Genomic DNA, 12,225 nt, shown 5'->3' with positions numbered 1-12,225 from the left:
TTAAACTGTAAGCTCCTTAAAACTAGAGATTATGTATAATTCTCGTTTTAATTTCTATTAAGGCCTAGTACTATGGAGGGCACACTGTACGTTCTCGAGTGAATAACAGATAAAATCTTTAGCCCAGTCCTTTGCACGCATGCATGCTTAATAAATGGTCCCAGTGATTACTATTACCTGAGTGGCTGGTGCATTAAATTGAAGTTCTAATAGAAAACCAGAAAATTCTGATCTCTACTTCGATCCTAAGCACTTTGTGCCTGCCTTCCTTATGATCTGGAGCAATGGTTTCTCAAGCCAAGGTAGTCATTCTAATCCTATCTCATCCTTTCTATGAAGCAGTGCCGACCATAACAGCAACCAGCAGCAACACTTTGTCCACGATTAGTGCTCTCCTTAAACTGGGAGTGCTTTGGAGAAAGAAAAGAAATGGAAGAGTTACAGTAATATTTTTGAGATGAGTGGTCAACGCGCTTGCTGTCTATGGATGGCTGTAAATCCACTTAACCTAAATGAAGTTTACTAGAAGTAGTTCCCGGGCTCAAGTTTCTGATGTGCAGAGCCTCGCATAACCGTGCACTCCCCTATCTTGCCATCTTCCTCTTCATAGCTCAGTCTCAGTGGAAATGGCCCAGATCCAGCAGAAGGAAAGCCTCGCCATCTGGCCTTGCGGACGAGCAGCGGTTCCCAGGACGCAGCGAAACCGGCGGCTTTAGGACCCCGCGGGGTCTCTGCCCCAAAGGCCTGTGGCAGCCCCCTCCGCCCCGCCCGAACGGACGCCGGCGCGTCGCGTTACGTCACGCGCTCCCCGGAAGTGCCGCTGCGTGCGCAGCGGGGGCGCGTCTCCGGACTGCTCCGCGTGTGGCTACCTGAGGAGCGCGGGAACCGGGCCGGCGCGTCGCCCCCGCCGCGGAGGGGCTGTATCTCCCCACCGAGACCCCGAGCGCGGCGCCATGGAGGTGGTGGAGGCCGCTGCCGCTCAGCTGCAGACTCTGAAATTCGGGAGCGCCGGCGTCGCGGTGGCCCAGGGTCTGGCCGTGCCGGCTCCGGACCCCGCTCCGGTCGCTGCGCCGCGGGCGGACGAGGGGTGCCCGGACCCTGCGGGGGAGCAGCCGCCTCAACCCGCGCCACAGTCGCTCCCGGAGCCGCCTCCCGGAGGGAGCTGCCCGGAGACGTCGGACTCGGATTCGGACTCGGACTCCGACTCCGACTCGGACAGGTCGGGCGCCTGGCGGCCGGGAGCGCGCGGAGGGCCGGGCCGAGACGGCCGGAGGGAGGGGGGCGGGAGGCCGGGGCAGCGCTCCTCGCCGCCCCGGCTCATCGCGCTGGGGACGCGAGCCCCACCGTCAGCCCCCTTCTCCGTAAGTCTGGGGTCTGAGCGTGCTGTGTACGTGGTGCACTTTCAGTTAGAGCACGGAGCACCTGAGGGTTTGGGATTATTCCCGTAACTCGGCTGTCCTTTTGTGGTTAAATCTAACAGTTTGTGTCAGATCTGACTTTTCCCCATCAAGCTGAGTGTGTGCTCTTGTGATTTGAACCGGATAAACGGAGCCTCGGTTAGATTCTGTGTTTCCATATTGGCTCCTGGCAGTTTCGTTAATTCGTAGAATCCCTGTGGTGAGCTAGTGTTCATGCAATTAGCGAAACAGTGTCCTTTTACTGTTATATTGTATGTTCTGCGTGGGTTTTACTGGAGGCTCTCCGCGCTCCGCAGTGTTTTTTCAATAGGAAAGTCCTGTGGTGGGAGGGGACTTAGGCGTGACGTTGCTAAACCACGCTGAACATTGTCTACAAGTGTTCGAGTGTGTCGTGCGATACTGAACCGATGAACAAAGTAGACACGACCTCTGCTCTATATTCTAGTGAGAGAAACGGAAAATAAAAGTAAACCGATCAGTCAGTCAGTCAATCAATAAGAGTTGATGAAAATCAGGAAGGAACCAGCAGAGCACTGGGAAAGTAATCGGAGAGCCCAGCCCAGTAGGATCCCCTGGCCATGTTAAGGTTTTAATTCCGTGGTGCCAGAGACACTTTTGAAGAATTTTAAGCGTAAGTTTTGCTCTGTAGAGATGGAGCTGAACTGAGTTGAAGAGCGGAAGCAGTGAATCAAGGTTGGCCGGGGTTAGTGTGGAAGCGGTTGGAAAAATGTTGCATTTGGCGAGGATGTGACCGTGTCTGGAGTAAATCATTTGAAGTCTCCTTGGTCATGCTCACTGATAGATGTGGTCGCGACCTAGACAAAGAGACATCAGCTGGGTGGGTGGGGGCGCGGCTTACTGAGATGAGGAGTAGTTTACCTCGAATGGAGGCTGTAGACCTATAGGAATGTTAAATTTGGACAGTTAATTTGAGATTTCTCTCACAGCAAAATTGGAGGTGTCTGGTAAGCGGTAAGATAATGAGTTCAGAGAACAGTTCTGATATGGAGATGTAAATTGGAGCATCGGATTACAGATAAAACTTTTAACATTTTATTGTGGACGTTTTCAAATTTCATATAGCTCCGTATAACTCTGTACTAAGAAGTACAGAGAGTAATAGAATGAACGCACATATACTCATCACCAAACTTGACAGTTTCCAGTATCTTGCTAGTCTCGTTTTATCATACATTTCTAACTTGTTTTTTAACCTGATAGTCTTAAAACAAATCTCAGACAGCATGCCACCTTACCTTTGAGTTCTTTACTATGCATCTCTGATAAAATGCTTTTTACAGAACCACCATGTCATTATCAGTCATAGTAAAATGAACCCTAATGCCTTAATAGCACCTGATACCCACTCTGTATTCAGATTTTTCCAGTAGAATGAAGTCATGTTACCAATTTTGTCATTGGCTGTAAGAATGCAATAGCTTGAGATGATTCCAAGATACCTATGGCTTTTGACTGGATTGAGGACTAAACAATGAAATAAAATAGAAGTTCAAAGAGAGAAGCAGATTTAGTTAGGAGGATGCACTGTTTTTTTCCGTTTAACCAGTTGTAAGTAGGAGATGTGTGTTGGTTATTCATACTGCAGTTGCCAGTTAGCCACCAGAGATTAGGGGTGGGGCTTAGGGATATCACGGCTGAAGATTTTGGACTTAACCTGCACATCAGTAACGATTGAACTCATTGGAATGAATGAGATTATCCGAGGAAAGAGTACCAGAGAGAAGAGAAAATGAGGATAGAACTCTTAGAAACAGCGCATAAAGGGGGTAGAAGAGGGTACCGGCAAACAGAATTTAAACCAAGAGGAGAGATAAGGGCCAAAGGAGTTTTCAGAGAGTAGATTATTCAGCATGATTGGTAACTTCAAGAAGTTTCCAAATTATCTGAAGACTGAGAAGAAACTTCCTTGGCTTAATTGTGATCTGGTCCTTGGTAACTAATAGGTTCCTTGCCCAGAATACTGCCAGTGGTTTGTCACACAATTATATGCAGACAGAGGTATGGCATTTGTAATAAGAGGGTTTTTATAGCAGGGGCTTTGAAAATGTGATCAGTGGGTTTATGAAATGCTAGCTTCAACTGTAAACGTCTAGTAAAGTAGGTATTTCCTAGCTGGAAAATGTTACATAATACCAACATAATAATGCTTTTTTTTTTTTTTTTACTGTTTTCAACTTTTTCTTCTCTCCAGTGAAACAGATTCCGATAGTTCAAGCTCCTCCTCTTCCTCCTCGTCATCCTCATCATCTTCTCGTGTATCACTTCCTCCAGTGCTGTCAGATGGAGAAGATGATTTTCAAGTTGAGAAGGAAAATAAGAACTTTCCTCTTAAAACAAAAGATGAGTTACTTCTTAGTGTAAGTACTTAGATTTGTTACTGAACTTAACTTACATGTCCTGAACTGTATTATGGTACTGTTACTGATCTCATTTGGTCTATATCTTCTCTCTGAATTTGAAGACCATTCTTATTGGTCATACTTTTGCCACGTCCTGGCTTTCCTTCTTAAGAGAGGATTGATCTGAATACTTTCTCAGATTGCTTCTAACTCTGACAGTTGATAATTGTGCTGGGTGTCCAGTTGAGCTTGCTGCTTTTCATTTTTTACCTTCCCTAAAGATTGCGAAGATTACAACTCTTTTTATTGTTGTTCACAAGTCAGAAAAGTTTGCTCACTAGCAACTGAAATTATTAATTGATTGTGTTTAGAGAAATAGTGAAATTAGATCAGTTGCACTTTTGAGGATTTCTGTTACTTGAAGTTTTTGGAGCATTTTTATGATTACAGTTGGAGAAAACTTGTTTATTGTGGAATAGTATTTACTGGCGTTTTGTAGGGTTTTTTTTAATAAAGTAAACTCTTATGTGGTATTTCCTCTTAAATAAGCTGTTCCTTTTAAGTAAGCTGTTCCTAGGAGGTTTTGGTAGTCTGCTTGAAACTTTATGATCCAAGAGGAAGGCTTCTCAGAATTTCACAGCGTAGGCTGTATTGCCGCCTGTTTATTCTCACCACTCCCACGTGCACTTAGTTATGAATGCTTTTCAAGAGTTTAATGATCACTAATTACAATTATATAACACTTAGGTCAGTGAAGTAATAGTAAAGCATGATTTCAAAAAGAAAATTAAAGCCTAGAGGCGTTCAGGTACTTTATCATGACTGTGTCCCATCAGTATTACTGCTTTTTCTCTCGTAATAAGAAATTCCTTATCTTACTTATGCCTCCTGTATTGCGAGCCCTGGGATTTGTATGCGGCTTCATCAGTGATGTGTGCTCTCGTACTGTGGACGCTGAACTCTCAGTGGTCTTTTTACACAAAGGCTTGCCCAGCTTAGGGCTGTTTTCTGAAAGTATTGGGAGATTGGTCTTTTCACTTATCTTGATCACCTTTTGACCTAAGTTCTTTCTTAGAGTATGAAAATCAATAAATAAAGGACACGTGTGTGTGTTTGATTTTTCTTATCTTGCTAGATCTGGACTTCTTCACTCAGGAATCCCTTAAAATTTAATGCAAAGTCTTAGTCAATTTACCTAAGTATTTTTCTGGCTAGAGTGCCCATATTTTCATCAGAAAGGATCCCTGTCCACAAAGAGGCCAGGAGGCATGTTCTTGAGGACTGAGTTCATGCCTGATCTTTGTGGCTCCCATGCCCAGCACAGTGTTTTACAGGTAACGGGTTCTCAGTCAGCAGTTATACGTGGTTGTGCATGAGTGAGTGGCTGGGCATCCTATATACACTCATTTTTAAACTGCTGTCACACCTGCCATGTGCCAGGTGTTACGAACAAGACCCCTCCAGCTTCTGCTCTCATAGTAGCTACTGCAGAGAGACAGGCAGTAAATACAGCAGAGACAGGTACAGTTAATTGCTGGAAGTGCTACTGAATTGTGTGGCTGTATGCTAGGCTCGTATCAGAAAATCTCAGTTTTGCTGGGAAGTATGTTAGCTTTTAAAACTCGGGAGAGTGGGCTGGCATGTTCCTTTCTGTGCCAGTTCCGAGGGATCTTTGGGAAGGGTGGAAGAGGCAGTAATCTTCTTTATTGTTAAGTTTTGGATTCTTAACTGGCTGTTTACTTTATATTTTTATGATTAGGAAGTAAACGTACTAGGAGATTGTAGACTTCAGAACACTCTGCTGCTAGAGAGAAGTGGCGGAGTGAGCTTCCTGGGCTGCCCTGTGACCTAGGGCTCTGGAAGAGTGTGGGGACTCCTTCAGGACTTGAGCTCTGAAGTTCAGGGGAAGAGAACGACTTGGCCCTGAATAGGGCCAGTGACGGTGTGGCGGCAAGTTCTCAGAATATTCAGGATTCTGCTCTCTGTCGTTCAGTAGGTGCTTTTCCATGGGGCTAGTGGTCTGGCCACTGATTCTCCTGTATGAAAGTCACGGAGTGAACTTTCCCTGGTTGACTGGGCACCTGGGATGCAGGCCTGAACATGTGATGGAGGCTAGTGAAGTGGGTGTTTCGGTTGCCTGGACCTGAATTACGTAGTCACTCCTGATGGTGTGGAGAGTGTGTAAGAAAGTGTATGCTTGAGACAGCATGTGGGCAAGTGTGTAAGATCCCAGTGACAGAAGGGACACTCGAGAGTGTATTTTGAAGGGGATGGGGTTTGGGTGGGTGGTATCCACCTCGTACAACCACAGGGAGTGGGTTCTCTGTCACGGAAAGGGAGGCCGAAAACATTTCAGAAGGGGATGCTGTTCAGTCAGTGACACGAGTTAGCCTTTCAAGTTGCTTAGCAGCAGTAACTACGTGTGACTTAATGGACTCTTGGCTGCAGCAGAGACTCGGATGCCGTCAAGAGAAGGGGATTCGCTGTGAGCTTGCCTGCCTGGGAAAGCCACAGGGGGCTGGTGAGGATGGCCACGCTGTTGCTTTTCTCCACTTCGTGGGCAATCTCATAGTTCTGAGTGTCGCTGTGTTCTTTCTTTACTGGCTGACTTCCTGTGTCTACCTGTAGATTCATCTTTTTAGTTCTAGCTTGTACATGGATTTCTTGTCCCTGGCTCAGAATTGGTACCTTCTACTTTCAACTCCTCCGTGAACTGGCCACTAGTACCATATTTCTTCACCGACTTTTGGCACAGTCCTGTTACTTAGCTTAGGGTTGTGGTTTGTTTTTTTTTTTTTTTTCCCCCCAGAAGATGACAGTCCTCTCTTCTGGGAAGTGTCCCCTCTTTTGTTACAGCTGGCTCTGGCAGTATCGAGTGTGCTGTTGGGTCAGGTCTGCCGGGATGTGTCGTCTTAGGCAGCAGGGCTTGTGCAGGGGAGTTGTTTGCTCTAGGTAGTTACTTAATTTCCTAATGAAAGCCTGAAGATCAGTGAAATACACTGTTGTCTTTGCTAAAAGGTATACAGAAATTAAAATGGGCCAAACAGTTAGTACCAGATTCTGAGTTTGTGCTGGGTCTTGGAGATCTTTAAAATGTAGGCATGCCCAGTTTAACCGAGTTCTATGTCCTGCCTCTTTTTAAAGTGTCTCGTATCCTAGGCTGTTTCCTATGTCATTCAGACATGCTGAGCCTAAGTTTTACCTCCATTCAGTCTGTTTGTCAGGCAAGAATATCACCTCCCTGGGTCCAGCTTTTTCTATCTTTTCCATTGTTGGCAAGTTAGATCCTAGAGATTTAACTACTAACATACAGCTCTTTAACTGTAGGCAGATGGGAGCTACAGTGAAGGACTCTCGAGATTGTTCAGTCCCTTGGCATGACAGGATGTGGTGATAACTTGATGGGAGAAGGAGGAAAACAGAGGCATTGGTCAGCCATAGAGGTGTTGAGAAGGAGCGTGGTACTAATGGCTCTTTTCTCAGTGTCACAGTGATGTAATACATGACGTTAAAGTTAACCAAGTGGAATCACTCTTCTGAACATAGACCCTTTAATACTGAGAAGGTTTATGTGTGACCTAGACAGTAAACAAGCAGCGTGCACGTTACAGCTTTGGAACCACGTTACACCACATGGGGTTATTCAGGGTTTCAGCGAATTGGAAAATTAGGTGCTTTCTGAAAAGTTTTCTCAGCAATTTATGCCCTCAACTCCTCATTCAGATAAATCAGATGTAATTAAAATGTAGAATCCTAAAAACATTTACGGGATTGTGACATTTCGAAGTCTTAACCAGAAATGAACTGTATAAATTATTGCCTATTGTTTTTTCTTCTGAAAGCCTGAAATTTGTACATATTTAAAAATTATGATTATAGTGCTTATGGGAATAAAACATGGATAATACTGCAACAGAGAAATTATATTATTTTTACACATAATATAGTATGACCAAGAAAAAACCTTAATGCTTGTAGGCAGTTCTTGGTAAATTGACCATCATAATTTAGAGACTGAGTATGTTATGTTGTAAAACTAATGCAATATAATTAGGTTGACACTTTTGGTAGTTGTAGTTAGGTTGAGTACACATTTTCTCTTTCTGATTCTGGCAGTGCAGGCCCATATCATGAAACAGCCTAACGTGAGGATGTGGAAATACTGGGGTCACCTCAAGTGGTCTGAAGTTACAGTGGATTATTTCACAGCCTTTTGGTTTCCCACCATCTTGGAATTGTTTTGCACCTTGTTCTTAATAATTGTTGATAGAATGTGTTGTTTTTAGGGCCTAACTTGGTTTTATAAGTTTTGTCCTAAATGTGAGCCTTATTCAACTTCAGCTTTTTATGACTCAAGTATATTTGGAATTAATACATTGTATCTTACAATACTGATGACACTTATTAACATTATTCTCAAAATGCCTGATATTTAAGAAATGGCTTATATAATTAAAAGAAAATTTTTCATTAATACTTGGTGCTTTTTTAAGACTGTTCAGATTTTTCTAAAAATAACAATTTTGGCTTCACTGTACAAAGTTATTTCAATAAAGTTTATTTCACACACAAATAATCCTGAATACTGTTTTATTCAGTAGAGTGTCCGTATGTGTCCTGTGTATATACACGTATGTGATCGTTATTACATAGAAATGTTCCATTTATTAGTTCCCAGTTGATTTTGGTGAGCTGTGATTGCTTTAGGGGATAAAGACAAAGGTCCGTAGAGAAGGATCCAGTTGGAGAGCGAGCATACACACTTCGCTGAAAGCAGGGCACCACCAGGGAGGTGATGACGGACCGGTACCGGGCGCAAGCAGCCTGAGGGCTGAGCGGAAGGAGGGGAAGGTAACTCGGACTGCGGTGGTCAGCGACCGCATCACAGCCTGACCTCAGAATAAGGGTGGATAGGATCTGCGTGGAAAGACTGAACTCTTCCCAATTAAAGGACCAAGCCTGCTGCAGGAGAGTTGTGTTCCCAGTGTCAGCTACGCTCTAGGATCTCAGGGAATGTTTCTTTCTTCATTCATTCATCATCCGTACAATTATTGCCAACAGTTCTAAAATGGGCACTTACTAACCTTTCAATGCTTATGAAAAATTGGGACTATTAATTGATGGCATTTATTAGTTTTACAGTTATTTGGCAGTGCTTTCATCTTCGTGGTATATAATAAAGCCTGATTTGGTAAAATACGGACTCCTCAGTTAACATAAAAGATAATGTTTAGGATTATATTCATCATTGAGAGTTTTTTCTTATTGAGATGGTTTATGATTTTATTTTACTTTTATATTTATGCCAGTCAACTTTTGAAGATATTCTTAGGAACTTTGTTTTTGTGACAGTAATTTTAGAGAAAAATGGAATGAGAACATGTATTTTATTTTAAACAGACTTCAAAGAAGTTTTGACTTTAGTTTTTAGGTGAAAATATTTAATGGGCTAGTGTGAATCTAAATTCAGTGCCATGTGTGATAGGGTTATTAGTAATAAGAGCAGTTGATGCTTGCTGGTGACAGCCAAAGAAATGGCTGAGTTCCACGGAATGTTGTAAAAGCTCTTCCCTTGGAGGAGCTGATGAAATCGACTAAGTGTTCTGTGCAGTCAGAGTTGACACACAGTGTACGGACCTAATCCATTCTTTTTTCCAATATGTTTTACCAGCTGTAGGAAAAAAAAAGTTCCCAGTCATGGCACTCAGTCCTGCAGGGATTGGATCCTACTTTCCAACCATATCTGAAAAGTGAAGGCTCACCCAGTAGCATCAGGTAACTGGCTGCCACATGCATGTCCTCCCTTCCTGGGTAATATGAGAAAGTGGTCCAGTAGTTCCATTCCACTTTCCTCACTTTATGAAATCCTCCCCAAACTAGCACCAAAAAGATCTGTTGCCTTTTGGAATGTTTGAGTCCTTTCCCGCCTTCTGATGCCCTTTTCCTGTATTTGTGAGTGAAAACCTAGATCGAGGTTCTTTAGATAATTTTGCCTCAGAAGATCATCAGTTACTGATTTTTTTTTCCTTCCCCAGTGACGGGCCTTCATAGACGTAGGAAAGTCAAGGCCACTGTAGCGTATGAACCTCTTCTCAGAGGGCCGCTTTTGACCCACTAGCTTCTTCCGTTTTGGGGCTGGAATTCTTAGACACCCATTTTTGACTAAAGTGTCTACCATTTAATTTTTAAGAGGGTGGATTTTTAATGTTATGTGCTACTCATTGGGATATTTTGTTTCACTGAGCGGCTGTATTGGCCACACACATGTCGGAGAATCAGAATGTAATACTGTTCTTAGAACAGACAGTCGTTGGTCTTCCTCAGCTATTTCAGAAGTGTGGTTGAGACCTTGCATTTGTTTATCACCATAGCTGTAAGAATCTCTTCTCCAGAATCAGAGTAGCTTGTTCATGTCTCATATGTAATTTCTGTATTAATGTGCTGTCATTTTGGTTACATGCTGTTAAATGTCTTTCTAAAATTGTATCATTAATCACATGTATGAATTACTCAGAACTTTTTTTGCTTAGTTTCTCACTACTTACAGATGAGAAAACTGAGACCCAGAAAGAAAGAGACTTGCCTGAGGTAGTGAGTAGGGAGGCACGTATTCAGAACTAGCACCAGGGAGATTCCAGTCAGCTCTTTATTTAGTTATTGGGAGTCCTGCTTAGCAATGTGGGAATGTGGTCAGTTGAACTTCCTGATTAACAGTAACATGGTGCATGCTGTTATAATGTGGTCTTAAAAATTATCCTTGCATTAATGGCCAAAAGCAGATTGATCCTCTTACTCCTGTGTATAGATATATATTTTGTAATAGAGGGCTCTTTGGCTGTATGAGAACGTGAAACAGTGCTGTGCAGGTGATCTTCTGCAGTGATGGAAATGTCCTGTATTGATGCTGTCTTCATACTGTATTGAGTACTTGAAATGTGGCCAGTGGTACTGAAGACTGCATTTAAAATTTAATTTAATTTTACTTAATTAAATTTAAATGACCAAATGTATTCTTGTCTTTATTGGATAAGCAGAATAGAGGGAGTCTTTCTTACCCTCTCATTCATCTTGCCTTGAGGGTTTTAGGGTAAGTCAGGCCTGCACTTTAATCTTCCTCAGCTACTGTAAGTAGCCTTGTCTTTTGTTTTCCTTACACTTGGTTTTGTTTATATGATGAAGACTGGCCCAGATTTCCCTCATCACCTCTACCTTCATTTTTTTTGGTTTATCAGTATGCCTCTTACTTCTGATTCTTTTTATCCTGTGTGCACTGTCAAGGCGGTAGCGTCCTTTAATATGTGTTCTGCTTTCTTTCTTGTCGTTACTGGAGTGTGTCTGTATGTTTCTCCTCGTTTCTGTCACACATGTCCTTTCTCACTTATGGAAAAGCAAAGTGATTGATTTTTGTTCCTCGAAGGGGATTATGATTCTGAGCAGATTTATTCATTATCTTAGCAGGGACAGCTGCTGTGTGTGTGTGGGGGGGGCAGTGTTAATCTAATCATCGCAGCAGTGTTTGCTGCGGCAAATCTGAGACATCTGCATCCATCCCGGGCGTTGAAGCTTAATTGGAGGCCTCCCTTTTTTACTTTCTTTTTGAGAAGATTGGGTTGAGGTCTTATTCATTCCTTGAGGATTCTCTTTTGAATTTGAAGAATTAAATTTTCATTATCTGATTTTTTGCTCTGACTGAGAAAGACTGACCTCTTCTGAGATTTTTGTTTAGTGTGGACTGATGAGAAAAGTCAGTTCATTTCATAAGTGTATACTGAGCACCTACTATATGCTAGTCATTGCTCTGGTTGTTCTGGTCTATACACGAGCAAGGCAGACCAGGTCCTAGTTACTGTCAGATTTATTATCTAGTTAGGGAAATAGACTTTGGGCAAGTAAAGAATCAGTATGTTGGACAGTAATGTATTTACAAGAAAGCAGAACCACAGGATAATTGTTAGGGAGTGACTGGGCCTGGTGGAGGGATAGTTCTTTAGATGAACGGTGGGGGAGATCAGGTAACTTGGATATCTTGATATCGGGGCAAGATCTTATATTGCCTGGTCTGACATGCAGTCCAGGGAACTTTCTCTTTGAACTTTCTAAAGTTCTGCCTCTTCAGAGTACCCAGAAATCTTCATGGGACGCACATCCATGGGTGAATTGTTGTAGGGGTTCAGGAGATTTTAGCCCCCCTTTTCCTTCTTGTCTCCTAGTGTGGTCGTTTAAAAGGAACAAATGTATCTTTTCTCCCTCGATTCAGTCCCCAAATGTCTACCATTTCCAAAGTGAATATACTGCTTGACTTAACTGGATTTTCAAAGGCACAATCCAAAACAGACTCTTACCCTGGAATTATACACGGCTGGTTTCACTTACTGATCTCAACATGAAATTGTACTAGGCTGATTTCACTCATCTCTTAAAAGATTTGTGTACATTATTTAGTTCTT

The 12,225-nt window shown here is 42.9% G+C and overlaps 1 protein-coding gene across 1 annotated transcript in view; it reads left to right on the top strand.

Annotated features, from left to right (window-relative positions):
• The first annotated feature begins 801 nt into the window (after positions 1 to 801).
• Positions 802 to 12,225, top strand: part of NAF1 (nuclear assembly factor 1 ribonucleoprotein) — a 33,882-nt gene continuing 22,458 nt past the window's right edge. Inside the window, exons 1-2 of the mRNA XM_074376825.1 lie at positions 802 to 1,219; positions 3,631 to 3,796. Coding sequence (XP_074232926.1) covers positions 954 to 1,219; positions 3,631 to 3,796 — 432 coding nt within the window. The 5' untranslated portion in view covers positions 802 to 953. The remainder of the gene's footprint in view (positions 1,220 to 3,630; positions 3,797 to 12,225) is intronic.

This window comes from Camelus bactrianus, chromosome 2 (genome assembly GCF_048773025.1).
Source record: "Camelus bactrianus isolate YW-2024 breed Bactrian camel chromosome 2, ASM4877302v1, whole genome shotgun sequence".
NCBI lineage: Eukaryota > Metazoa > Chordata > Mammalia > Artiodactyla > Camelidae > Camelus > Camelus bactrianus.
Note: the sequence above shows the minus strand (reverse complement) of the source record. Positions and strands in the feature narration are given on the sequence as shown.